This window comes from Pseudorasbora parva, chromosome 14, assembly GCF_024679245.1.
Source record: "Pseudorasbora parva isolate DD20220531a chromosome 14, ASM2467924v1, whole genome shotgun sequence".
NCBI lineage: Eukaryota > Metazoa > Chordata > Actinopteri > Cypriniformes > Gobionidae > Pseudorasbora > Pseudorasbora parva.
The window spans coordinates 32073542-32100366 of record NC_090185.1 but is presented as its reverse complement, the minus strand read 5'-3'; the positions used below and the strand labels follow the sequence as shown (position 1 = coordinate 32100366).

General features: G+C 37.1%; 1 protein-coding gene across 8 annotated transcripts in view; it reads right to left on the bottom strand.

Moving 5' to 3' along the window:
• Positions 1 to 4209: 4209 nt before the first annotated feature.
• Positions 4210 to 26825, bottom strand: part of grip2b (glutamate receptor interacting protein 2b) — a 298092-nt gene continuing 275476 nt past the window's right edge. For 6 of the 8 annotated variants that reach the window (XM_067416284.1, XM_067416288.1, XM_067416280.1 and 3 more), the window contains exons 18-23: positions 26025 to 26164; positions 25508 to 25913; positions 22457 to 22574; positions 13620 to 13847; positions 9160 to 9306; positions 4211 to 5528 (exon numbers count right to left, since the gene is read on the bottom strand). In XM_067416284.1, coding sequence (XP_067272385.1) covers positions 5331 to 5528; positions 9160 to 9306; positions 13620 to 13847; positions 22457 to 22574; positions 25508 to 25913; positions 26025 to 26164 — 1237 coding nt within the window. In that variant the 3' untranslated portion in view covers positions 4211 to 5330. Of the gene's footprint in view, positions 5529 to 9159; positions 9307 to 13619; positions 13848 to 22456; positions 22575 to 25507; positions 25914 to 26024; positions 26165 to 26825 lie in introns of all 8 variants that reach the window. The other 2 variants (XM_067416282.1, XM_067416281.1) reach the window with 2 other exon arrangements.

Below are 26825 nucleotides of genomic sequence, written 5' to 3'. Positions count from 1 at the left end.
GGACGGGACCACACTGAAGGAGACATAACCCTCAAAAGTTGACTTTTAAGAGTGGGAAAACTGCTTGAAGTCCTTGAGTCAAAATAAAAAGTTCTGCTGACTTTGACTACCGCAGGATATAGCTGCATTTAGGTTCCTGAAATTATATTTGCTTGTGGTTATTATGTAAACCGAGATACATCTTCAAGTCTGCACAGAGACAAAGATAAAGTGGTCTTCTACAGTCCATGTGGGTTACTCTTTATTGTCTTAAGGAGTAGTTCACCCCAAAATCAGAGGTAGACAGTAGTGGAGTATTTTTATTTTCTACTCAAGTAATTTTTTAAGTATATACTGTATCAGTGTTTTTCTTTAGAAAACTTTTACTTCATTGCAGTCCAAAACATAAAATATAATGTCATACTTTTTTACTGCACTACATTTCATAAATAAAAGTTGTTGTTTTTCCTACCATAATACTTAATTACATTAAAAATCTAGTACTTTCTTACTTGTACTCAAGTAAAACTTGCAAACAAAATGTGGTCTACCACAAAGCAGATGTTAAATAAGAAATTTCAAAGAAATAAAATAAAGGTTTTGTTTTTTGTAGTCAGCTTTTGGGGGCAGTTGGTAGAATTACACAACAGACAGGAAGGTAGTAGGGGGGAAAAAACTAAAAAACTTAATGGTTCCTAGGAGTGATTAAAAGTATACAGCACTACGTGTTTAATGTAATTAAGTATTAAATGATATTCAATATGAAATGTATTGCTGTAAAAAGTACAATACTATGTTTTGGAATGTTGTGAAGTAAAAGTTTTCCAAAGAAGAACACAGATAAAGTACATACTTGGAAAAACTAAATTACTTGGAAAGTAAAAATACTTCAATACTCTCTGCCCAAATTGAAAGTAAATAATGACACATTTTTGGATGAACTATTGCTTAAGTTAATAAATCAATTTGATTATAAAAACTACAACTTTCTTCATCTAGGATAAAAAATACTGTGTAATGTCTGTCCCAACTAGGTATATCATATTCAAAATCCAATTTGATTCTAATTATAGTAATTCATTTTTAAGTATTAAGCACAGTGTTTCCTCTGCATCTGCATAAAAATATAACCAGTTCTGAACTAAAACCAGTTCTTGATTCTCAAATTAGTCGAGACACGTCTTAATCAGGGCTTGACATTAACACCTGCCAACCCACCAAATGTGGATGTATTTATGCAGTGGCGTGTAACGGCCACTCTTACTTTGGTGGCTTGAATTTTATTGGCTATATAATATATACATTTTTCAATATGCATACAAAATACACAATACCAGCTGTGTGATCTCTCTCTCAGACATCTCTCTCGATCTCACAGCAATTTGTACGTATTTTACGCTGTAGCAAATTTGTGCTAAATCATATATATTTGACGAGTTGGTCAATTTGTATGATTTCGTATGAAAGACCTGCCCCTAACCCCGTCCCTAAAACCTACCCATCACCCCAATATAGACAAATTAATGAATCCATGTAAGTGAGGTCGAACGAACTGGTACAAATTCTTACAAATTAGCCACTTTGTACAAATATGTACGGATTTGTGAGATATTGTTGAGTTGAAACACAAACCCGCCTCCACTCAGTCGTTTCATTTACTCTGGATGAATATCGTTGGTGTTACAGGGCTTGCATTTCAGTATGGGATTGTGAGAATTGCGCATAATTTTACTCATTCTCGCAGATGCGTGCACATGAAGCCGCCTCTTAGTATTAAATGTAGTTATTTTTCGCTGCTTATTGACCTTAAACAGTCAAAAGTCTTGGCAAGTATTCACGTTAACACAGTCAGTTATGTTTTAAGTGAACATTAACAGTTGAGAAAGAAAACGCATGTGTAGCATGGATCTGTGCGTCAGGTTTTAAAGTGACAGCAGCCTACTATACCTGCTGCCCAACTATGAGAAAATTTTTAAAATATCTATATGGCAGTTTTTTGGCACTTTAAGAAACCACTTGCCACAGTGGCTGGTGAGCAAAAAAGTTCATGTCAAGCCCTGGTCTTAACAGTGTTTTTCTGGAAAACATCTGATCCCATAAATCTCAACGCAACTACAACACAAACACACAGAGGGATCAGACACACACACACACTCAAACAAGTTTACAATAACCGCTTTAACCTGTCTTTTCACAAAATAATTCTGGGGTTAATCGGTTCACATAGCAGCGGAATATTCCACAATCCAACACAGGACATGACAGACGAATCTACGCATCCTTATTTCCCCTTCATATGCCAAGATATATATTCTACCACAGCCCACCGTGCCCATAAATCTCAGATTTGTGAAACACTAGATAACCGTTTAGTGGAGGTTAAAAGACTGTGGGGCCGCATGTCTACAGAGACGTGACCTTTGTAAAAGCTCGATGACCCACAAGTGCGAAACACGAGTTAACGATGGTACGGCTTAACGAACGCTCCAAGACCAAAGTGTCCGAAATAGCTTGTGGTGGAAACATTTGTGATATTTGGCCAGTGGTGGCAAATGGCAGCTTGGCGACAATCTACCATGAAATAACTTGCCCTTAAGGCCTGGATGTTTGCAGGGCTGGAGTGAATGCTACATTGTGGCAGCAGTTTGGTGTCAGAAGATAAAGAGATGTATGTGGAGAGAGAAGTCAGGGGTACCACAGTGCTTGCCACGATGAGCTTTACAAGAAGTCAATGACATGTCTGAAGTCAGGACATGTCAGACCTAGATTGTATTGCTGCATAAGAGTACATGTGGCCGTTTGAGGATGTAGGTAATGGAAAAGTACGTGCTGCTAACTAAAAAGTGTTTGCATGTCATTATCCCAGCTTCTTGTTTCTCATGCCTCTTGAGTAAATGCAATTCACACAAATAGGGTACAAAATAGGTCCTGAAACTCGTGTTTTTTTCCTGTTTAACCTTCAGAAAATGTTGATTCCAGTAAGTATAAAACTCCATGTCTTAATTTCAGACCCCATATAAAAGGTTTGGAAAGTGTTTCAACCTTGTTTTTAAAATGTAGCTTAAATTAAGCCATCACTTAGTTGAGGCTAGTAAGTTTGGGGGGAAATGATTTATCCATTAACCATATTTGCCCAAAAATATATATTTGTCTGATCATATTTTTCTTACTTTAACAGAGTTGAATGGTCTTAAGCATGATCAATGCAGTTAACACTACATTTATGTAAATATTGGTTTGAAATTATTTATGACCATATTTGCCAAAAAAATGAATAATAATTTGACCATTATATCTTAAATTTAAGTTTTTCAATTTTAAGATTTATCAAAGCAGTCACAACTAACATTTATTCAAAAAAAAAAATGTTGGATTAAAATAATTTATAACCATATTTGCCAAGCAAAAAACAACAAGAAAATCAATAAAACTTATTCAGCTATATATGTTTGACTGTTTTGTTCTTGCAATAACAGAGTTTAATGGTTTTAAGCTTGATCATTGCAGTCAACACTAACATTAATGTAAAACATGTTGGTTTCAAATTATTTATAACCATATTTGCCCAAAAAAATCTATAAAAATATTAACTATATTTGTTCGACCATTTCTTATAATAACAAGGGTATAAGCTTGATCAAAGCTTACAATAACATTTATGTAAAAAAAATTGTTGGTTTAAAATTATGTATAACCATATTTGGATAAAAATGCAATAATAATATTAGCTGTTTTTTCAACCATTTTTTTCTTTTAATACTGGAGTTGAATGGGTTTAAGCTTGATCAAAAGCAGTCAACAGTAACATGTATATAAATGTTGGTTTTAAATAAAATAAAAAAAACATTAGCTATATTTCTTTGACCATTGTTTTTTTCACAATAAAGTTAAATAGTTGTAAGCTTAATAAAGGCCAAATTTATGTAAATGTAGTAATATTATTTAATTATCTTGTTTCTGTGTTGAAAGTGTCTAAATAATATGTATAATATGTGTCAAACACGACAACTATAATCATTTGATTTAGTCAAAGAGCTCAAGACCAGACAAAATATGTATTTTAAATGAAAAATAAAATTACCTATTTCTTATTTTTATGTTATATACTATATATTATAACAAAAATATATTATAGCATATACTTTTATGTTTTATATATATATATATATATATATATATATATATATATATATATATATATATATATATATATATATATATATATATATATATATATATATATATAGTTTATATAACTTTTCTATCTAATCAACCTCAGGATAGACAACATGGGATATTGTGTCTCTCTTATATTGAAAACAATAATGTGACCCTATGGTGTACCCTATTCATGGAAAATTTTGGCAAGACTTTATTTTAGGTGTCAGTGTTACAGTGTAATTATGCATTTAAATACTGATTAATGACAATAAACTACATGTACTGGTGTGGATAAGGTTAGTTGCATGTGATTATGCATCATTTATAGTTATTACTACATGCAATGTTTAACAAAGACACTGTGAAATAAAGTGTTACCTAAATGTCTTTCACTCCTGAAAAATAAGAAGCGTGATGTTGACACGAGAGGCTGTGAAGTCTTTGTTGGCTATATCAAACAGCAACTTTCTTTTTAGAGCAGCGGGCGGTCACCTTATGCATTGTTGTCGTGGTACTCATGGCCTGGAGTGGTTGTGTCTGACACAAAGACAAATTTATGTTTGTTTGTTGGGAGTCAATACTGTTTATGCGTGTAGAGGACAAAGAATGGTGGTGTTTTGTCTGTTTATAGTAGAAACTTTTTTTTTTTTTTTTGAGAAAGGACAATGTGTGCCTGAAGGTATTCCTGCAGTGACTCAGCCAGGACTAAAACCAATTATGTTTTTAATTTGTGGTTTGTTGTGTAAGTAAAAACACTTGCTACTGAATATGGAAGTCTAAGACACCGAAAGCAATGTTTACATCTAATAGCGGTCTACTTCAAAAGCTTAATCCTTTTTCTCTTTTGTAAACATTTGGACATAGTATGCTTCTTTTTTTTTCAAAATCTGAAACCAAAAATAACAAAAACAAAACCACAAAGAAAATGAGAAAAAAAAAAAAAAAAAAATTATTTGATAGGGTAAAGTCCATGTGTTGTATGCATTGTAGTAGTCCAAAAAAAAAAAGTTTGGCTCAGATCCTTCGAGTTTTGTACTGAAAACTGGCTCAAATCTTTTGTTGCACTGTTTCCACGATCTGTATATTTCAATGCATTAGAGTTTTGTAATGAAACCAGTGAATCATGGCTCCTTGTGATAGTCTATTGCAACAAATGGCCCGGTGTGGTTACAGTCTGAGTTACCCAATGGTCACAGGTCCAGCGTGCTGGTCTGATGCTCGTGGGAATGGCCTACAGGGTTGAAGTGGGGGTGGCAGTCGTGGGGCTGGGGGACACCCGGCTGTGCTAACGGGTTTCGGCTAATCACCAGCTCCAGTTTGTCTCCGGCCTCTGTGATGAGGGGAACAGCTAAGCAGCAGTCGAAATCTCGTGTCCGCACGTGGTTCACCTGGAGAAGAAACATTTAGACGTGGACTTTAGTAGTCTTTTTAAAATTAAATGTAAATGCCTGATCACACCAACAACGATAACTATAAACTATATTAGCATCCACAGCATCAGATTATGTTTGTCTGTTTATTATTTGTCACCTGCGGTTTTAAATTCTCAAGCTTGTTAAGGCAGGATGAATTCTGATTGGCTGTAAAAGTTTTTACCTTTCATCAGCTGCAAAAATTATTTTGAAAGTGATTCCAGCAATATTGTTCAGGTGTGGTGTGGCTGTTCTTTTACATTAGAACAATTTTTAGGACTACACTCACCTAAAGGATTATTAGGAACACCATAATAATACTGTGTTTGATCCCCAAAGATGCTCTATTGGGTTGAGATCTGGTGACTGTGGGGGCCATTTTAGTACAGGGAACTCATTGTCATGCTCAAGAAACCAATTTGAAATGATTCAAGCTTTGTGACATGGTGCATTATCCTGCTGGAAGTAGCCATCAGAGGATGGGTACGTGGTGGTCATAAAGGGATGGACATGGTCAGAAACAATGCTCAGGTAGGCCGTGGCATTTAAACGATGCCCAATTGGCACTAAGGGGCCTAAAGTGTGCCAAGAAAACATCCCCCACACCATTACACCACCACCACCTGCCTGCACAGTGGTAACAAGGCATGATGGATCCATGTTCTCATTCTGTTTACGCCAAATTCTGACTCTACCATCTGAATGTCTCAACAGAAATCGAGACTCATCAGACCAGGCAACATTTTTCCAGTCTTCAACTGTCCAATTTTGGTGAGCTCGTGCAAATTGTAGCCTCTTTTTCCTATTTGTAGTGGAGATGAGCGGTACCCGGTGGGGTCTTCTGCTGTTGTAGCCCATCCGCCTCAAGGTTGTGTGTGTCGTGGCTTCACAAATGCTTTACTGCATACCTCGGTTGTAACGAGTGATTATTTCAGTCAAAGTTGCTCTTCTATCAGCTTGAATCAGTCGGCCCATTCTCCTCTGACCTCTATCACCAACAAGGCATTTTCATATTGGAATTTCTTAAATCACCTTTCTTTCCCATTCTGACATTCAGTTTGGAGTTCAGGAGATTGTCTTGAGCAGGACCACACCCCTAAATGCATTGAAGCAACTGCCATGTGATTGGTTGATTAGATAATTGCATTAATGAGAAATTGAACAGGTGTTCCTAATAATACTTTAGGTGAGTGTATATCGTTATCATTCTTGGTGTGGGAGTACGAAAATTGTATCTTAATTATTAATGCAACCGAGGCACATGTAGAGTCTCTAAAATACTTTTTATCTGAAAAAGAGTTTATAAAAATGAAACAAAACAATAGAAAAGCAAGGTAAAAGCAACAAAAAAAGTAAAGTGAAAAACAAAACAATAAAGCAAAGCAAAGCAAAAGAAAGGTAAAACAAAGAAAAACAAAACAAAGAAAAGCAAAACAGGAAAGCAAAGTAAAACATAAGTAAAGCAAAACAGACAAAATAAAAGAAAAACTAAAAAACTAAATAAATAAAGCAAAAAAACCCTAAACAAGACAAAAAATAATAAAGGCAAAAAGAACAGCAAAGTAAAAAAAAAAAAAATCAAAGAACAAAACAAACACATGCAGAGTCTCTAAACACTTTTTTTTAGCTGAACAAGGGTTTATAAAAATAAAACAAAACAATAGAAAAGTAATGCACTGCAAAGGCAAAAATAAAGCAAAGCAAACTAAAAGCAAAGATATATATATATACACACACAAACACACACACACACACACACACACACACACACACACACACACACACACACACACACACACACACACACACACACACACACACACACACACACACACACACACACGTCCTTCTCAAAAAATATTCTATAGCATATTGGGATAAAGTTAATTATTTTCCATAATGTAATGATAAAAACTAAACTGTCATATATTTTAGATTCATTGCACACCAAATTAGCATATTCCATCCGAACAATAAAAGAAAAGTGTTTTTAATACAAAAAAAAGTCAACCTTCAAATAAGCTCCAGACTCTGGCACCTTGATTTCCGAATGACATGCAAAATTTGCTTTCATCCAAAAAAAGTACTTTGGACCACAGTCCAGTGCTGCTTCTCTGTAGCCCAAAGTGGCTTGACCTGGGGAATGCGGCACCTGTAGCCCATTTCCTGCACACGCCTGTGCACGGTGGCTCTGGATGTTTCTACTCCAGACTCAGTCCACTGCTTCCGCAGGTCCCCCAAGGTCTGGAATCGGTCCTTCTCCACAATCTTCCTCAGGATCCGGTCACCTCTTCTCGTTGTGCAGCGTTTTTTGCCACACTTTTTCCTTCCCACAGACTTCCCACTGAGGTGCCTTGATACAGCACTCTGGAAACAGCCTATTCGTTCAGAAATTTCTTTCTGTGTCTTACCCTCTCGCTTGAGGGTGTCAATGATGGCCTTCTGGACAGCAGTCAGGTCGACAGTCTTACCCATGATTGCGGTTTTGAGTAGTGAACCAGGCTGGGAGTTTTTAAAAGCCTCAGGAATCTTTGGCAGGTGTTTAGAGTTAATTAGTTGATTCAGATGATTAGGTTAATAGCTCGTTTAGAGAACCTTTTCATGATATGATATTTTTTGACAGCTGTATGCCAAAATCATCAGTATTAAAACAATAAAAGACCAGAAATATTTCAGTTGGTGTGCAATGAATCTAAAATATATGAAAGTTAAATTTTTATCATTACATTATGGAAAATAATGAACTTTATCACAATATGCTAATTTTTTGAGAAGGACCTTTATCTCTCTCTCTCTCTCTCTCTCTCTCTCTCTCTCTCTCTCTCTCTCTCTCTCTCTCTCTCTCTCTCTCTCTCTCTCTCTCTATATATATATATATATATATATATATATATATAAAGCAAAGCAAAACAAACAAAATAGAGCAAAAAAACAACAACTAAATAACAAACAAAGAACATCAAAGCAAAACAAAACTAAATCAAAGAACAAAACACAATAAAGCAATACCAAACCAAATAAAAATAAATCATAATAATAAAAATGACAAAACATAATGATTTTTAGAACTATATCATTAGTGTCCTTGGTGTGAACAGGACTAAAGATTTTTTTTCTTATAATCATTAATACAACCGAGGCACATGCAGAGTCTCTAAAATACTTTCTGAACAAGGGTTTGTTCTGAAAATTCCATCCCATTATCAAGTATGACGCCAAACAAACAAACCATTAAGCAAGCACCTACAAACTAAACCATAGGAATTTTCTACCTCCTTAGGCAAACACACACTGGTTTGTCACCACAGCTGTGAAGTATCTTAACACAGATTTAATCATTTCCACAGCCAGTAAAGCGTGGGAGATTAGCAAGAGGAGGACGTTCTCTGAGATTTGACCACAAGAGATGTGTAACCACGCAGAAGATCTAATGAAATAACTTTTTAACTCGATATGTCCTCCCAGAGTCAAAGGCCTATTGACACTCTCATAGCTCACTCTGGCCCTCTCAGAATAGTTTATATTTAACTGAGCTTGGCAGATCATATAGCTGGGTAATGTGAGGGGGCGCTGGAAAACCAGCATGTGGTGATTCGAGAAGAGGCACCTGAAGGATCCTGTCGTACGGTTTGAGTCCAGCGCGGTCCGCTGGACCGTCAGGTCTGATCATGTTCACGTAAACACCCTTTTCCAAGAAACCGTCCGATACGCTGAATCCAAAGTCATCGCACTCTGGGTCTTTCATCACCGTCACCTGTTAAATACAAAATTATTTAGACAATTTAACCATGAGCTAATTTCTTCTGAATACGTTCAGCAGATGATGTCTTAAAGGAATAGCTCACCCAAAATCAATAAGTAAATATGCAGTGTGTAGTATTTATGAGGATTTATTGACATAATTGTTTAACTGTCAACGCAACCGTGGCAACATAGGAAAAAATGGTTCTATTGAGCTGCCGGATATAAATGTGATTATTTTTTATTTTATTTTTTTTTTTAAATCCGATTTGGCATTTATTTATTTCATTACGTCAAAAGGCTTTGCGCTTTTGCGGAGTCTACCAGTTGGCAACCCCTGTTATAATATTATGCAATACTGGAGGCTGCACTTTTAATGTTAGATGATTTTTTCCAAACTATATAAGCAAAGCAAAAAAGAAAAAAAAAAAAACAGGAAAAAAGTAACAAAAAAGGAAAAGTGAATTGAAGCTAAAGCAAAAATTAAAACTAATGGAAAGGAAAACAGCAAAGCAATGGCAAAGTAGATCAAAAAAAAAATGCAAAACAGTAAAGAAATTCAAAGTAATGCAAGAAAAACTGCATTAAAAAAGCAAAGCAAAGCAGGAAAGCAAATCAAAACCGAACAAAAAGCAAAAGCAATGCAAAGCAAAGTGAAAAATGAAACAATAAAACAAAGGAAAGTTTGTGAAACTAACCAAAAAATCTAAACAAACCAAAGACAAAATAAAGTAAAATAACCAAAACAAAAACAGTAAAAAACAAAACAAAAAGGCAAAAAAAAGAACAGCAAAGCAAAACAAAAGCAAAGCTCAAAACTAAATCAAAACAGCAAATCAAGAAAAGCAAAGCAAAGCAAGAAAAACGCAAAGTAGAGTAAAAGCAAACAAAAAACATTGTAAAGCAAAACCCAAAATAAAATCTCCAAAGCAAACCCAGGAAATGTCATTTCATTTAATTCTAAATAAATTCGTATTGGTCTTGAATTTCTTGAATTTTCTGCATTAAAACAGCATAAAGCATCTTCAGCGAAAACCATAGACTGTAAAAAAATATGGACGTAGTGTCCGTGACGTCATCCATAAGATTCAGATAAGCCGTTCTGAAGCTTAAAGTAGGGGCGAGCTGGGCGTTGCCATCTTGTGAGCGAGTCATCGCGTGACACTCCCGGATAACAGAAAATGGGCAAAAAGGCGGGATGTGGGCGGAGCTTAGGTGACGGAATGACCATAGTCAGCAGATAAATGGCTATCCACCTGTCACTCAAAGTAACCACGCCCTTAATTATGCAGAACTTTATGGCTTTATATAATGCAAACGAATGAGTTATAAAAAAATTCACCTCCCTCAGAGTTGCCATGAAGGGCATAATTAGCTGTAACACATTACGGTAAGGGTACATGAATTATCATGAATTCATGCATTAATTCATGCATGACTTCTGCATTACTACATGCATTTATTGAATCATCAGGGACTAACAGGAATTCAAAGACTTTTATTCATGACTTCATAGATGAACAGCGCCTTAATTAAAACATTAACTAAGGTGAGTAAATCATCATACATCATGCATTATGGTTTATTACACATGATCATGAGGTTTTCTATGTTTAAAATTTGGTCTAATTCAAGCATGTAAGACTACTTTCGAAACCAGAATTTATGTATGTTTGAACGTATTTATGTAATTTGTGTATATTTTACCTACTATGATGTAATGTTGTTGTAGTTGCAATGTAACATTTGAGAATGGCAACCATGAGGACTAGCTGATTGCATAGACTTTCAAGCTAATAGGACCCATTAAAATAAACAATTAAATAAAACTAAGACTACTTTAAATTATGTTTTATTTTATTTTACTAAAGTTTTAACCATGTCATTTCACAGTGCCATCATTAATAACACATCATCATTGTTTCAAAGGACCATGTCACCACTTTAGTAGTACCTATAGAGTAGTATTGCATCCTTCATATCTCCGAAAAGTCTTCAGTTTTATTATATTTATAAAAGAAATATAGGCTGTACCGAGTCTTTCCGGAAAAACCCGAGCGCCTGGAGGCGTATCGTGTGGGCGGGGCTAAAGAATGACGAGTGCGCACAAAGCGGTGACGTCCTCAAGCGTGGAGAAGAAAACGCTACCCAGATTCAACTAATACAGATATGATCCAGAATCAGATCCGGAGGATGAAATAAATTGAACAGGAGAAACGGCAACAGCAGGACGTCCGTCTCTGTGGTATGTACTGTATTTAGTGGCCTGTCAACATTTGTGTGTCTTTACTCGCAGTTTATGAGGACATAATTCGGTTTATGGACTATTGTATGCGACTAAACCTTAGCAGTAGTAAGCAAAACTGTTTTGCACGTCAGACTAGTGTAACGTTATACAGAGAACAGCAATGGAGTAACCGTTAGCGCATTTGAATGACGAAGCATGCTTTGTGAGAAAGCTAGGTTTATGTTTTGTCTGGTTTTACATTAAACAAACTGACACCTATATTGGTCAGCTAAACAAATGTATTTAAACACACACCATAGATTGCATGCTCCATTGATAAATTAACTGTAACGTTACACGATCGTGTCGTTTACTGATGTTTACTCACGCGACGATAGCCAACAACATAGACATTTGCAGTTTTACTCACCACCTGCTTCCAAAGCAGGACCGAACCTTTATCGCTGGGACCGCTCCGTCAAAAACACACTTCTTTGGTAACTGTTGATTTTGTGAAGTCCTGACAGCAGTGAACGGTGGAGATCCACTTTTGCGACACGACGGAAGCGTGATGTTGTGAAGCTTCCCGCCATTTCTGCGTTCAAATCGGTTCAAATGCAGCGCTGCCTTTCCGAAATGCTGTGCTGAAGCGTTGAAGTCGCTCGACGTCACCCATAGGAATAAAGTGGAGCGCGGCGCGACATAAGTGTTCACGGACGACTGGATCTGCACCTGAGAGGGTTTATGGGCGTGCATTTCCTCTCTCGCTCTAGTCACGCGCGCGCACCCTACCGGGAGAAGAGCCCGTACGGCCCATACAAGGACCTTCCGCTCTTATTAACGTCAAGTAGACCCATACTCGAAAAAAACTCTCTGAAACTTGTGAGAAACCGGAAGGAGTATTTTTGACACAGAAATACTCCATCAAACGTCCAAGTTTTTTAAACTTTGTCTATGTTTAGAAATCCAAGTCTTTAACAGTGTAAAAAGCTCAGTATGCATGAAACAGCATTCACCCCCCCCTTTAATGATGACTAACGTTACTGTACTATAATGTCAACAGAATTCATGTGCTATGTGCTGAGCCTGTGGCCAGATTTGGGGTCTGACTATTTACCTGCAGGCTACTATGAAGAAGACATGAACATGCTTAACTTAGAGATCATGATCAATACAAAAAATTTAGTTAATCACATGAATTGATATAACGTTACTGGTCTAGCGTGTGCATGCATAAGGTAACGTTGATTTTTGTATATTCCTTTAATAATTCACAAGTTCACACTTACATTACACAACTAGAGTAAAGCAAATGAATTAGGTTAATTGTCAGAATGTGCTCCTCCCGATAAATATAATAAAACATAATTTAAAGTCATACATGCATGAATTAGATCAATGTTTTTTGTTAACACTGAAAACATCATGATAATGTGTAATAAACCATAATTCATCATGAGGTGCTCACCTTAGTTAATGTTTTAATTAAGGCGCTGTTCGTCCATGAAGTCACGAATAAAAGACTTTGAATTCCTGTTAGTTCCTGATGATTCATGAGATATTAATGCATAAGTCATGCATGAATTCATGATAATTCATGTACCCTTACCGTAAAGTGTTACCAAATTAGCCTTATAGGCCAAAACCACAAATTGTACCAAGCTGTAACCATGTTTTTTTCTGATGTAAATTTGAGAATTTAACATGGGGCTCAATGGGATTCTGCTCCCTTCTGGAGCCTGTCCCTAGTGGCCAGTCGATTGCAGTTCCATTACTTCCGTATTGGCTTCGAGAGAGACCGTGGGAGGTTGCCACTTGGTGAAAACACATTAGAATTTGGGAAAAAAAACAAAAACTTCCCTGTTAAACCGCAGAAAAAAACCACATACATTATTAACCAATGTGACACATCTTCATACACTTGCCTTCTCATCTTTTCTGAGAAGATGAATGCTGTTCTTATACTCCCAGTGGTTACTAATTAGTGGTTACAGTTGGCCAACACCTTAGATGGAAGTGGAACTTGTCACATTTTCTAAGGGAATGCAGACATACTGTTAAATAGTGCGTTGAGTTTATGATGTTGTGAGTTTGTTCACCTTGTGCAGCTCTAACGGTGTGGGCGACAGGATGTCCTGTATCTCTTCTTTGATCCTCCGTGATTCCCAGGTTTTCTCGGACATGCGGAGTGTGCTCTTGTTCTTGGTCTCGTTGAGAAGATGTGGGGCCTTACGTAGAGGGCTGAGGTGAGGCTGGCTGACTGTCTCACATTGGGTCTTTCCACCCTCCACGCCCAAACTCAGGGCACTGCCGGTCATTATCGATGCCTAGAGATGGAAAAGAACCACAAATATTGATTCCTGCTCTATATTGAGGCCTTTTCACATCTCTTGCCCCCGTTCCCCAGTGCGCTGAACTCCTGATGCGAGTCATGTGAAAGGACTCATGTGTTTGCTTGTTCAAAGGAGTCATTTCAATCTTTGTGATTCTTTTGATAATAAATTTACTGTACATTATTGGTTCTGTGAAATTAACTGCTCATCGATATTCCTGAGGCCGATAACTTTCATTTGATATATGACTTGTCTATTTTAGGTGTGTTTTTGAGATAAAAATATGAAATTTTATATTATTAAAATAATAATATAAAATTTCATATTTTTATCACACAATAAATGGGGGGGGGGGGGGGGTTGAATTCGGACCGTATTATTTTCTTCTATGTAATATAAATGCAGAAGTTATTGGGTTATTAAGAAAGCTGGGGTTCTAATCTTTCAAATTATACCATATATGTCTAGTTTTGTGGTGCGCGAGTTATAGATTTTTTAAAAAGATTATGATAATGCAATTTTGGACCCACGGGTCCAAGGGAGAGCTGAAGTGGCAGAGCTGAAGTGGTTAATTGAGAGTTTGGACATTTCTGACTCTTTGAAGCAGTAATTCAAAAGGATTTAACTCAAACACATAGGATCTACGCTCATGAAATTACTTTGAAAACGCAGTTAGCGTACATTAAAATGACAGATTAGTTGGAAAGCTGAGTCCTAGTACAGCTGTAATGACATTTTTGTTGGCGTTTACGTGATTTTAAGGATGTACTGTAACTAAAACAGATACTTCTGTAAAGCCCCTCAACAACCAGAAAACACTTCCTTTAAAGACAGTTACTCTAAATGCAAATCAGGCTTTTTATCATTAACCTAAACTAAAACAAAACTAAAACAATAAAAAAAAAAAAAAACTTTTGTTACTTGAAATAAAATACGCAGTCCCTAAAGGGACATTGCTATGGAAAAAAATATGAGATGAGAGGAGAACATTCCTCCAAAAAACTGTGTGTGCAACAAAATCAAAAAGTGTTTAAAAAAAAGGTCTTGCAAGTGAACGCCAAGTGTCTTGGGGGAATGCAAAATATTTGCGAGACAGCACAAAAGCATTAACATATATTTTTTTAAATCACAACATGGTTTAAATCACATCCTTTAGGGGCTCAATAATATAACAGGTTAAAAATTGATTATAAATATTTTTTAACAACTAAGGTAACATTTCTTATCTTTATATTAAGGTTTCCTTTCTTTTCTTAGTTTAGTTAATAAATAAATAAATAATAAAGCAAAAAACCAGGCAAAACATGAGGGCAATGTAGAAATATCAAGGCAAAAAAAAACTAAAACAAAACTAAAGTTTAATTTTAATTAGTTTAAGTTGAAGTACTTCAATAACTAACACTAAAAAAAATGTAAAAAAGCAAAAAACAATATAAAAAACAGCAGAACAAAGGCAAAGGAAAGCAAAAGAAAAAAAAACTATGTTTCTTAGTTTAAGTTGAAGTACTAAAATAACTAAAACTGAAATAAAAATGTAAAAGAGCAAAAAAAAAAAAAAAAAAAAAAAATCAGCAACGCAAAACAGAGGCAAAGTAAAGCAAAACAAAAACCAAAGCAAGGCAGTACAAAAAACAACAAAATGTGATGGCAAAGAGAAAAAAAAGCAAAGCAAAAGAACTAAGACAAACAAAACAAGTTTTATTTATAAAAAAATAATAAGAAGCAAAATAAAGGCAAAGTAAAGAAAAGCAAAAAAACTAACAAAAAAACAACAAACAAAGGCAAATGCAAAGTAAAAAAGTAAAGCAAAAAACAAAAAAAAAGTTTTATTTTTCATTAGTTTAAGTTGAGGTACATAACTAACACTTAAAAAAGCAAAACAACAACAACAACAACAACAACAACAAAAATCAGCAGAACAAAGGCAAAGTAAAGCAAAACAAAAACAAAGCAAAAAAAAAAAACCCACAAAAAACAAAAGCAACGTACAGCAAATTCACAAAACAAAGACAGACAGACAAAAAAAAATCTTAGTTTGAGTACTAAAATAACTAAAACTGAAATAAAAAAATAAATAAAATATATATATATAATTATGCTGAAATAAACCAATCCAAAACACTAACCGTCATTATTTAGTCACCTTCATGTTGTTCTAAACCTGTTTGACTGACTATGTCCTGGCTGCTCTTTTCCGTAGAAAGGTTTTAGTGACCAAACCACAGACTTCAGAAGTTTAGAACCAAAACGTTTGATGTCACCAAAATGAAACCTGTACGGCATATTTTTTAATGAGCATGAATGCAAATTATATTTAAATTTTGTTATCTTTTTCCCACACGCAAAGCTATTATGTGGCTTCAGAAGACTTGACAGCAGCCCATTCACTGTTATTATACTGAAAAGAGTGCCAGGACAGGACAAAACATCTCCTTTTGTGTTCCACGGAATGTCAAGTACCAATGGAGGAACATGTCATCCATGGCTGACCGCGCTAGCCAATGTCATCAAAAATCAGATAAAAACACTTCCCCATACTTTCACAACTCTCCTCGGTCGGTTGTGTAAGAACAGAGCTCATTGTTTAGAGCAAGCATGCATAAAATGAGACATCAGTTGCCATGCAAACTTCACAAAGAACGATCAGTGCCTGCTGGTGGCGGTGTTTATTTGCATGCACTGTCTGTGTTGTTTTAGCACTTGACTATCTACATGTAGAGGATATTGGTACAAACACAGTCCTCAAAAAAAGTGCTGAACACAATTTACATGAGATATTTTCTCCTCTTGATCGCGCACCTCACAAAACCATTCAGTAGCGCAGAAACGCATCGTCAACATTGTTCTGTGATTTATCAATAAAATAGCTTAGAAACTGAAAAGTTCTGGCATATATTACTTGATAACTAAAAAACTTACAGCTTCACTATTAGTAGAGAGACGCTGGCAGGTAGAGTTAATTCACACACAATCACTCACTAATGCTTTCACATGTAATCTTTATTGTGCTACTTTATCTGTGTCTTATTCAGAACGAGCAGAAATCTGTGAGAAATATAACGACCATAAGACAAAAGAACTGATACAAAAGCTGTTATGTAGGAGCAATAACCTTATGGGCAGTGCTGTGTCATATGCTATAGCTGTCCTGTGCACAAGAAGACCCGAGTTCGCGTCTCAACTCGAGGCTCAGGCTTATTTGTTCATTTGTGTGACCAGTCGACGTCGACTAAACTTTCATCACATAAATGTCGACTTTAAAAAATTGGAAGTCATTCAACCCCTAATATATATATTATTATGAACACCTGTTCAATTTCTCATTAATGCAATTATCTAATCAACCAATCACAAGGCAGTTGCTTCAATGCATTTAGGGTCCTGGTCAAGACAATCTCTGTTGGTGCCAGACGGGCCGGTCTTGAGTATTTCACAATCTGCTCAATTACTGGAATTTCCGTGCACAACCATTTCTAGGGTTTACAAAGAATGGTGTGAAAAGGGAAAAACATCCAGTATGCGGCAGTCCTGTGGGCGAAAATGCCTTGTTGATGCTTGAGGTCAGAGGAGAATGGGCCGACTGATTCAAGCTGATAGAAGAGCAACTTTGACTGAAATAACCACTCGTTACAACTGAGGTATGCAGCAAAGCATTTGTGAAGCCACAACATGCACAACCTTGAGGTGGATGGGCTACAACAGCAGAAGACCCCACCGGGCCACTCATCTCCACTACAAATAGGAAAAAGAGGCTACAATTTGCACAAGCTCACCAAAATCGTACAGTTGAAGACTGGAAAAATGTTGCCTAGTCTGAAGAGTCTCGATTTCTGTTGAGACATTCAGATGGTAGAGTCAGAATTTGGCGTAAACAGAATGAGAACATGGATCCATCATTCCTTGTTACCACTGTGCAGGCTGGTGGTGGTGGTGTAATGGTGTGGGGGATGTTTTCTTGGCACACTTTAGGCCCCTTAGTGCCAATTGAGCATCGTTTGAATGCCACGGCCTACCTGAGCATTGTTTCTGACCATGTCCATCCCTTTATGACCACCATGTACCCATCCTCTGATGGCTACCTTCAGCAGGATAATGCACCATGCCACAAAGCTTGAATCATTTCAAATTAGTTTCTTGAACATGACAATAAGTTGACTGTACTAAAATGTCACCAGATCTCAACCCAATAGAGCATCTTTGGGATGTGGTGGAATGGGAGCTTCATGCCCTGGATGTGCATCCCACAAATCTCCATCAACTGTAAGATGCTATCCTATCAATATGGGCCAACATTTCTAAAGAATGCTTTCAGCACCTTGTTGAATCAATGACACATAGAATTAAAGGAGATGTTCACCCAAAAATTAAATGTATGTCATTAATGTCTCAACCTAATGTCGTTCCACACCCGTAAGACCTCCGTTCATCTTCGGAAATACAGTTTATTTTATATTTAGTCCGAGAGCGTATCTAAGTGTATGCACACTATACTGTCCATCTCCAGAAAGGGAATAAAAACATCATCAAAGTAGTCCATATGTGACCTCAGTTGGTTAATTAGAATCTCTTGAAGCGTCGAAAAAACATTTTGGTCCAAAAATAACAAACACTACGACTTTATTCAGCATTGTCTTCTCTTCCACGTGTGTTTTCAAACCTCAAATAAAGATTCAAAAGGTCATGAATCCGCGTATTGATTCATGATTCAGGATCGCTAATGTCACATGATTTCAGCAGTTTGACATGCAATCCTGATTGATTTAATTTAATTTTTACATTTTAATTGATTTCTGATTGATCCTGAGTGATTTAATGTTAAATAAAAAAATATATATACATATGTGTTAGTATTTGTTTATTTTATTTTTTATAAAATTGTCAAAGAATACTGTCTCAAGCTAAATTATTAAAACAATCATATTTTTAGATATTCTGAATCCTGTGAATCAAGGTTTTGGCCTCCTATCATTAGGCAAATAACATGGCTTTTCTCTAAAATGTAGGAAAAATACTGTAATTAAAAACACCGCCTCCAGGCTTGCCTTCTTCCCATAGTGCATCCTGGTGCCATGTGTTCCCCTGGTAAGCGACATGCTCATGGCCATCCATGTGATGTAAAAGAAAATGTGATTCATCAGACCAGGCAACTTTCTTCCATTGCTCCATGGTCCAGTTTTGATGCTCACATGCCCACTCTTGGTGCTTTCGGTGGTCCATGCTTTAATAATTGCAGTGAATGTTGCTCTGTTTTTGAAGTCCATAAAAGTTAATCTGTCCATCATATAACTGCTCCACACAGCTATGGGGGGTTAATAAAGGCCTTCTAAAGCGAATCGAAAAATATCCATATTTAAAACTTAAATTAAAATAAATTAAAATAAACTAAAACTAAATTAAAATATCTTGCTTCCGGCTGATCGACTTCCGTATTTAACTTACGGAAAAAGTGTAGTGCTTCTCCCATTTTAAAGGATATTTTACTTACACAAATGCACCACTGACATAAATCACAACGTCACAAATCTAGCAGCTTTTTTAATATTCAAATGTTTTCAGATTTAATAGGAAAATGTACATGTATTTAAAAGTCTATAATTTCTGTAATATTACCTCGAAATTATATTATTAAAACTAGTTAATGCTGAATTAATGCGTGAATGACGCAATTTTTACAACATTTATGAGAGCTACATAATGAGAATGACATAATCTCACAATTACTACATGGCACAAGCTGATTGGCCTGTGCTGATCCTGCAGCCAATGAGATTGTTTGGTCAACATTTAAATAGTCTGGTTCAATGTTTGCTGTAAGTTCACTGCAAAAAATGCTTTTCTTACTTAGTATTTTTGTCTAGTTTCTAGTCAAAATTTCTAAAAATTCTTACATTACGAAACATTTACTAGACAAGTAAAAATCATTCTCTTGTTTTGGGAAAAAATAACTGAATGCTTAAAATAAGCAAAATCATCAGTTAGTGGCGAAAGCAAAATAATCTTCAAATTATCATACAGTCTTGTTCAAAATAATAGCAGTACAATGTGACTAACCAGAATAATCAAGGTTTTTCGTATTTTTTTTATTGCTACGTGGCAAACAAGTTACCAGTAGGTTCAGTAGATTCTCAGAAAACAAATGAGACCCAACATTCATGATATGCACGCTCTTAAGGCTGTGCAATTGGGCAATTAGTTGAATTAGTTGAAAGGGGTGTGTTCAAAAAAATAGCAGTGTGGCATTCAATCACTGAGGTCATCAATTTTGTGAAGAAACAGGTGTGAATCAGGTGGCCCCTATTTAAGGATGAAGCCAACACTTGTTGAACATGCATTTGAAAGCTGAGGAAAATGGGTCGTTCAAGACATTGTTCAGAAGAACAGCGTACTTTGATTAAAAAGTTGATTAGAGAGGGGAAAACCTATAAAGAGGTGCAAAAAATGATAGGCTGTTCAGCTAAAATTATCTCCAATGCCTTAAAATGGAGAGCAAAACCAGAGAGACGTGGAAGAAAACGGAAGACAACCATCAAAATGGATAGAAGAATAACCAGAATGGCAAAGGCTCAGCCAATGATCACCTCCAGGATGATCAAAGACAGTCTGGAGTTACCTGTAAGTACTGTGACAGTTAGAAGACGTCTGTGTGAAGCTAATCTATTTTCAAGAATCCCCCGCAAAGTCCCTCTGTTAAAAAAAAGGCATGTGCAGAAGAGGTTACAATTTGCCAAAGAACACATCAACTGGCCTAAAGAGAAATGGAGGAACATTTTGTGGACTGATGAGAGTAAAATTGTTCTTTTTGGGTCCAAGGGCCACAGGCAGTTTGTGAGACGACCCCCAAACTCTGAATTCAAGCCACAGTACACAGTGAAGACAGTGAAGCATGGAGGTGCAAGCATCATGATATGGGCATGTTTCTCCTACTATGGTGTTGGGCCTATTTATCGCATACCAGGGATCATGGCTCAGTTTGCATATGTTAAAATACTTGAAGAGGTCATGTTGCCCTATGCTGAAGAGGACATGCCCTTGAAACGGTTGTTTCAACAAGACAATGACCCAAAACACACTAGTAAACGGGCAAAGTCTTGGTTCCAAACCAACAAAATTAATGTTATGGAGTGGCCAGCCCAATCTCCAGACCTTAATCCAATTGAGAACTTGTGGGGTGATATCAAAAATGCTGTTTCTGAAGCAAAACCAAGAAATGTGAATGAATTGTGGAATGTTGTTAAAGAATCATGGAGTGAAATAACAGCTGAGAGGTGCCACAAGTTGGTTGACTCCATGCCACACAGATGTCAAGCAGTTTTAAAAAACTGTGGTCATACAACTAAATATTAGTTTAGTGATTCACAGGATTGCTAAATCCCAGAAAAAAAAAATGTTTGTACAAAATAGTTTTGAGTTTGTACAGTCAAAGGTAGACACTGCTATTTTTTTGAACACACCCCTTTCAACTAATTGCCCAATTGCACAGCCTTAAGAGCGTGCATATCATGAATACTGGGTCTTGTTTGTTTTCTGACAATCTACTGAACCTACTGGTAACTTGTTTGCCACGTAGCAATAAAAAATATACTAAAAACCTTGATTATTCTGGTTAGTCACATTGTACTGCTATTATTTTGAACAAGACTGTATGTCTATTCAATTTTTAGATGTTTTGACTAGAAACAAGACAAAAATACTAAGTAAGAAAAGCATTTTTTTTTTTTTTTGCAGTGTTATTCCTGCAGTGTGCTATCAGAGTTCCTCTGAACCCCTCCACCTCCCCCAGCTCCACCTGCCTAGATCTGTTACAGGAATTATGTATGTCTATTCATTCAGCAGCAGTAGCTCACAGAATATTACATATTCAGCAGAGAGTCTGTGTATCTATTAGCAGTAGCAAGATATAGTCCACCAAGACCAAACACATTAACATTGCCATATTTAATAACATGCTAAAAGTATTCAGAGAGTTGTCATGGTTAAACTAAATATCAGTGCACGCTGCTTCTAAAACTCCCTGAAATGCCTTGATTGTAGTCTTCTTATTTATGTCGTTTTCTTCTGGGAATGAACACAATATTCCTCATTTAAATAATTCACGCTCAAGGCATAGGCAAAAAAAGGGGCGTGGCCTGGTTGAGTTAGTTAGTGGTGTATTGAAACGATTATAGTAAGGCTCCTGAAAACATTCTCAAAGTGATTGACCAATCACAACACACTGGTCCAGCCGACCAATCAGAGCACATTGTGCTTTTCGATAGGAGGAGCTTCATAGAGACAGCTACTAAATGGAGTGTTATTGACAGACTGGAAAGAGAGGTGCTGCAACAATGTCAAATATGTGAAAAATATGTGTTTAAACACACACAAAAAAACATTCCAGTAGAGCTCAAAACCAAGTCTTTGTGAAGGGGCTGTGTACACAATTGTTTCTCCTACATGAAATGTCTCTTACATAACTCATGTTGACATCATCATAACACTGTAAGTGCAAACTAGGAATTTTTCAAGGGACAAATGCCATGTTTCTTTTTATGTGTTGAAGTGTATCTATTACACTAGATGATTCATGGTTTGTAAGCAGCGAGCTCGTTATTTGAGCGGTTTACCTCAATCTCGCGCAGCAGCTCGGACTGGCCACACGTCTCCAGGTCTTCCAGGGCTTGGCACCAGAAGCTGTCCTCCTGCTCCATTATGAGACCATCGGCATGCGTCTGGCTGCTGTATCTGCGGCAGACGCACAGATTAGAGCCAATAAGGCATGAGGCACTTAAGCTGGCACTGACATCCGGCACTCTGGCACCAGCCTTGGCACATTAAGAAGGACCGCAAGGATAGGTGGAGAGGGGACATCTTGCGAAATAAACCGTAGGCCTGAAGCCCTGGTGTTTAAAGGGACAGTTGACAGAAAAATAACATTTCAGCATTAACTTTCCCTCACGATTGGTGATGAAAAATTCATCATGTGTAAATAAAAAATGAGGCAATGCTTTATTTTGATGGTCCACTTTAGACTTTCTACTGACTATACGTAACTTTGCAACTACATGTCAACTAAATCTCATTAGAGACTGCTTAATATCTGCAAACTTCTTTATTTTGATGGCAATCCAGCAGTCATTGGAGACACTTTGCAACTTCTTTTAACCTTATTTTACTAACCTGAACCCTAACACCTAACCTAGCAGTCTACTACAGTCTACTAATACTCTAATGGCCGTTAGTTGGCATGTTGCAAAGTTATTTGTAGTTAATTTATCATGATTTATTAGCAGCGGCTACTTTCACTAAGCGAAAATAGTGACAGATTATATTTACACTATGTAAAGATCTGTATTTTCTTTGTAATGAGTGTAAATTGTAGTTAATAGATGCTATATATACTTATAAATAGTGGCAGATGCTCTTTGCACCTTAGTGTTGTTGTACATTAAAAGGGATGTAATAATACCAAAGAGTTTAAATTATTCTATTTATTAAAATTATTAAATGGATGCCGTCTAATTGGGACATTAAAGTTCTCTCTACACCTACCCCTAACCATAACCAATATATTTAACCACTACAGAGACATCGAAACTAGCGGCAAATTTCAGAAGGTCTAGCCGAGGTAAGGCTGCTTTTGTCGGGGTTCACAAGTGCTGAGCGACTGGATCTCACAACTCCGAAATTTCAGAATAGGCACTCAAATAGGCGCTCTCTTTATAAATAAACCACAGATTAGTACTTTAAACAACTACATTCTCATCTGAAAAAGACTTAAAAGTACATTTTGTGACAAAATAACAGTAGTATTTTTAAATTACGCAGGGTTTCTCATCCGCTATTGACTTGCCATTAGTTTATCATGTCACTTTACCACGTGACAGCAGCAAGCAGGCTAACGCATTGATATTGGTTAACGCGGCGCGAACAGAGGCCAAAGTTCAGATTTTTAAACCCGGGCGTCAGATGCGAATTCGCTTCAAATGCGTGAATGCACAAAAAGCACCAAATAACATCACTCGCACAAGACGCTCAATTCACGGCTAACGCGCCACAGTACCCCCAGACACTCGTCAACCCATCTTTAAATTGATTTAACATGGATATCACTCACTCTAGATGCTCTAATCTCGTTCGGTGTGAACGCAACATTAGAATGAACTAAGAAGTGACGTGCTTTAGTCTGGTGACTGTGGGTCAGTGTTGGGTGTAATGCATTACTCAGTAACTAATAACTCATTTCAACTTTTCCTTTGAGAAAGTTAAAGGTGCACTATGTAGTATTTTTGCAGTAAAATATCCAAAAACCACCAGGCCGGGGTTATATATTTTGTCCAGATGAGTATCTAAAATATTCCAAATGTTTCCAACTATTTGTAAATTGGGAGAAAATTGCTATTTTAACTAAGGACCGAGATGTTTCAGCATAGCGTTTGAGCGAGTCGCCTGTCAATCGCGTCATATCTGCGTTACCCTCGGTTTCGGGTTTTATTCTGCAGGAGCGCTTTACTCTTATCAGTGTGAACAAGTGAACGCACGGAGTAACACCATAACATAATTTTAAACACACTTAAATGTATCTAATATGATAAACAGAGCTGCATTACCTCATAATCATAACCGGAAGAGCGGATCAGTGCAGGCACCTGGCGACTGTGTCCCGTCCCGTCATAATAAAAGTCCCGGTGCTCACGAGCCGTGTGTTTGTATAATAATCGCTCCAGCGGCCGTGCTCAGCTCTACAACACTCGGTCCTGCTCTGTTTTACACTACAGTAACGTTAATAACCACATCCATGAACATGATTTCTGCCCGAGTCCTATTTTCCACCGGCTGTGAGGTGAAGACCACATGTCCCAAGATACTGCGCTCACACTTGGCGTCATCAAACTACGCCTTTGTTTAGAATAGGCACCCTCTAGTGGACGGAAAGTTGCATAGTGCACCTTTAAGAACTACTCTTAATTTTTCTAACAACAAGTATTGGCATCAGCATCTGATTCAAACATTCAAGCAAGGAAAATGGGCTGTCGAACGTTTAATCGTGATTAATCGCATCCAAAATAAAAGTTTGTGTTTACATAATATGTGTGTGTGTGTGTGTATATATATATACACTATACAAAACTCACACACACAAATATTTTATGTAAACACAACAAATATATAAAAAACTAAATATAACAAAATTTTAAAAATATTGATTTATATTATATAATATAATACTTCTATTTATCTTATTTATTATAAAGTTTTAGTAATTGTGGTATTTTAACTTTAACTATGCCGGGTTTGTCACTTGATCTGGTGGTCAGTGATCAAAATATGGATTGTGAAGATGTAGAAAATGATAGTTTTGAGAATGTGTTTGAGATGGTGAATATGAGGCAGATGCTGAATGTACTGGGAAATGAGCTGTGATGAGGACAGTGATGATGGTATAAAACATCTGCTCAAATTGAACCCTTCCTAATATCAGGAGAGTTTTATATTATCGCGACCGGTAGAGATTCAACTGTGTTAGATATAAAGACTCGAATATGTAACATTGATTGGCAAAACATTCATGGAATAAAGTGTTAATCGATGAATAATTTTAGTTCACTGAATAGAATACACAGTATATGACAGAATATCTTTCTTCCTTTTTTGAGCTTGGACACTTCCTGACTTACCCGGCAGCTTTATCCCAGTCGTCTTCACTGAACCCTCCGTCACTGAAGGGGTAGTTTTTGCGGCGGGTGGGAGGTGGAGTGCTGTTTCTCTGCTTGGTGTTTCGCCACTCGTGAGGGTGTAACGCAATCCCAGCAGCCTGATGGATGTAGGCACCTTCGGAGGAGGGCATACGTTTTACTACAGCTGTCAATAGATTAACAGCATAGAGATTTACGAGCTCACCTTGGCTGCTATAACCAGCATCAATTCCCGAGCCGTCCCATGATTCCATCGCTGAATCCACGCTGGGGATGGTGGTGGAATAAATGTCGGACAGTTTATTGGTCTTCTGCGAGTCTGTCATCTCGTCCTCGTTATCGCTGAGGTCGTTATCGAGATCGTTCTCTTTATTTTTGTCATCTGGGGCTGAAGGGAGAATGATAATTATCATGCACATATATAGACATTTTTCCATATGTAACATAAGGCCTATTTTCGGCCTGTTAATTGCATAGGATCCTTGTGTTTGAGACTCACTGTCAGTCTGTTTCTTGATTTTGAGGGTGACGGTTTCTCCAGCCATCTGCAGCAGGTGTATGGCTTCACTGAGCGGTTTGCCCTTCAGACTGACGCTGTTGATGGCCAGAATGCGATCTCCAACATGAATGGCTCCAGTCCTGAGAGTACAGACAACACCGTCACAGTGATAAACAAGGACACATGGGCAATCTGGCACAGAGGACTTTTAGGAAAGAACCTCACACTTTAAAAACCGGTCCTCAGGGACATGAGTCTGTAATTGGAGAAACAAGTGTATGTTTGTGTGCACTTGATGGATTGCATGTAGCACATTAATTTTCAAAATGTTTTGACTTAACTGTGTGTTAGTTGTGTATGTGTGTTCTGTGAGTGTGTGAGTGAGTGAGTGAGTGAGTGAGTGAGTGTGTGAGTGAGTGTGTGAGTGTGTGAGTGTGTGAGTGTGTGAGTGAGTGTGTGAGTGTGTGAGTGAGTGAGTGTGTGAGTGAGTGAGTGAGTGAGTGAGTGAGTGAGTGAGTGAGTGAGTGAGTGAGGGAGGGAGGGAATGAGTGAGTGAGTGAGTGAGGGAGTGAGTGAGTGAGGGAGTGAGGGAGTGAGTGAGTGAGGGAGGGAATGAGTGAGTGAGTGAGTGTGTGAGTGTGTGAGTGAGTGAGTGAGTGAGTGAGTGAGTGAGTGAGTGAGTGAGTGAGTGAGTGAGTGAGTGAGTGAGTGAGTGTGTGAGTGAGTGTGTGAGTGAGTGTGTGAGTGAGTGTGTGAGTGAGTGAGTGAGTGTGTGAGTGAGTGAGTGTGTGAGTGAGTGAG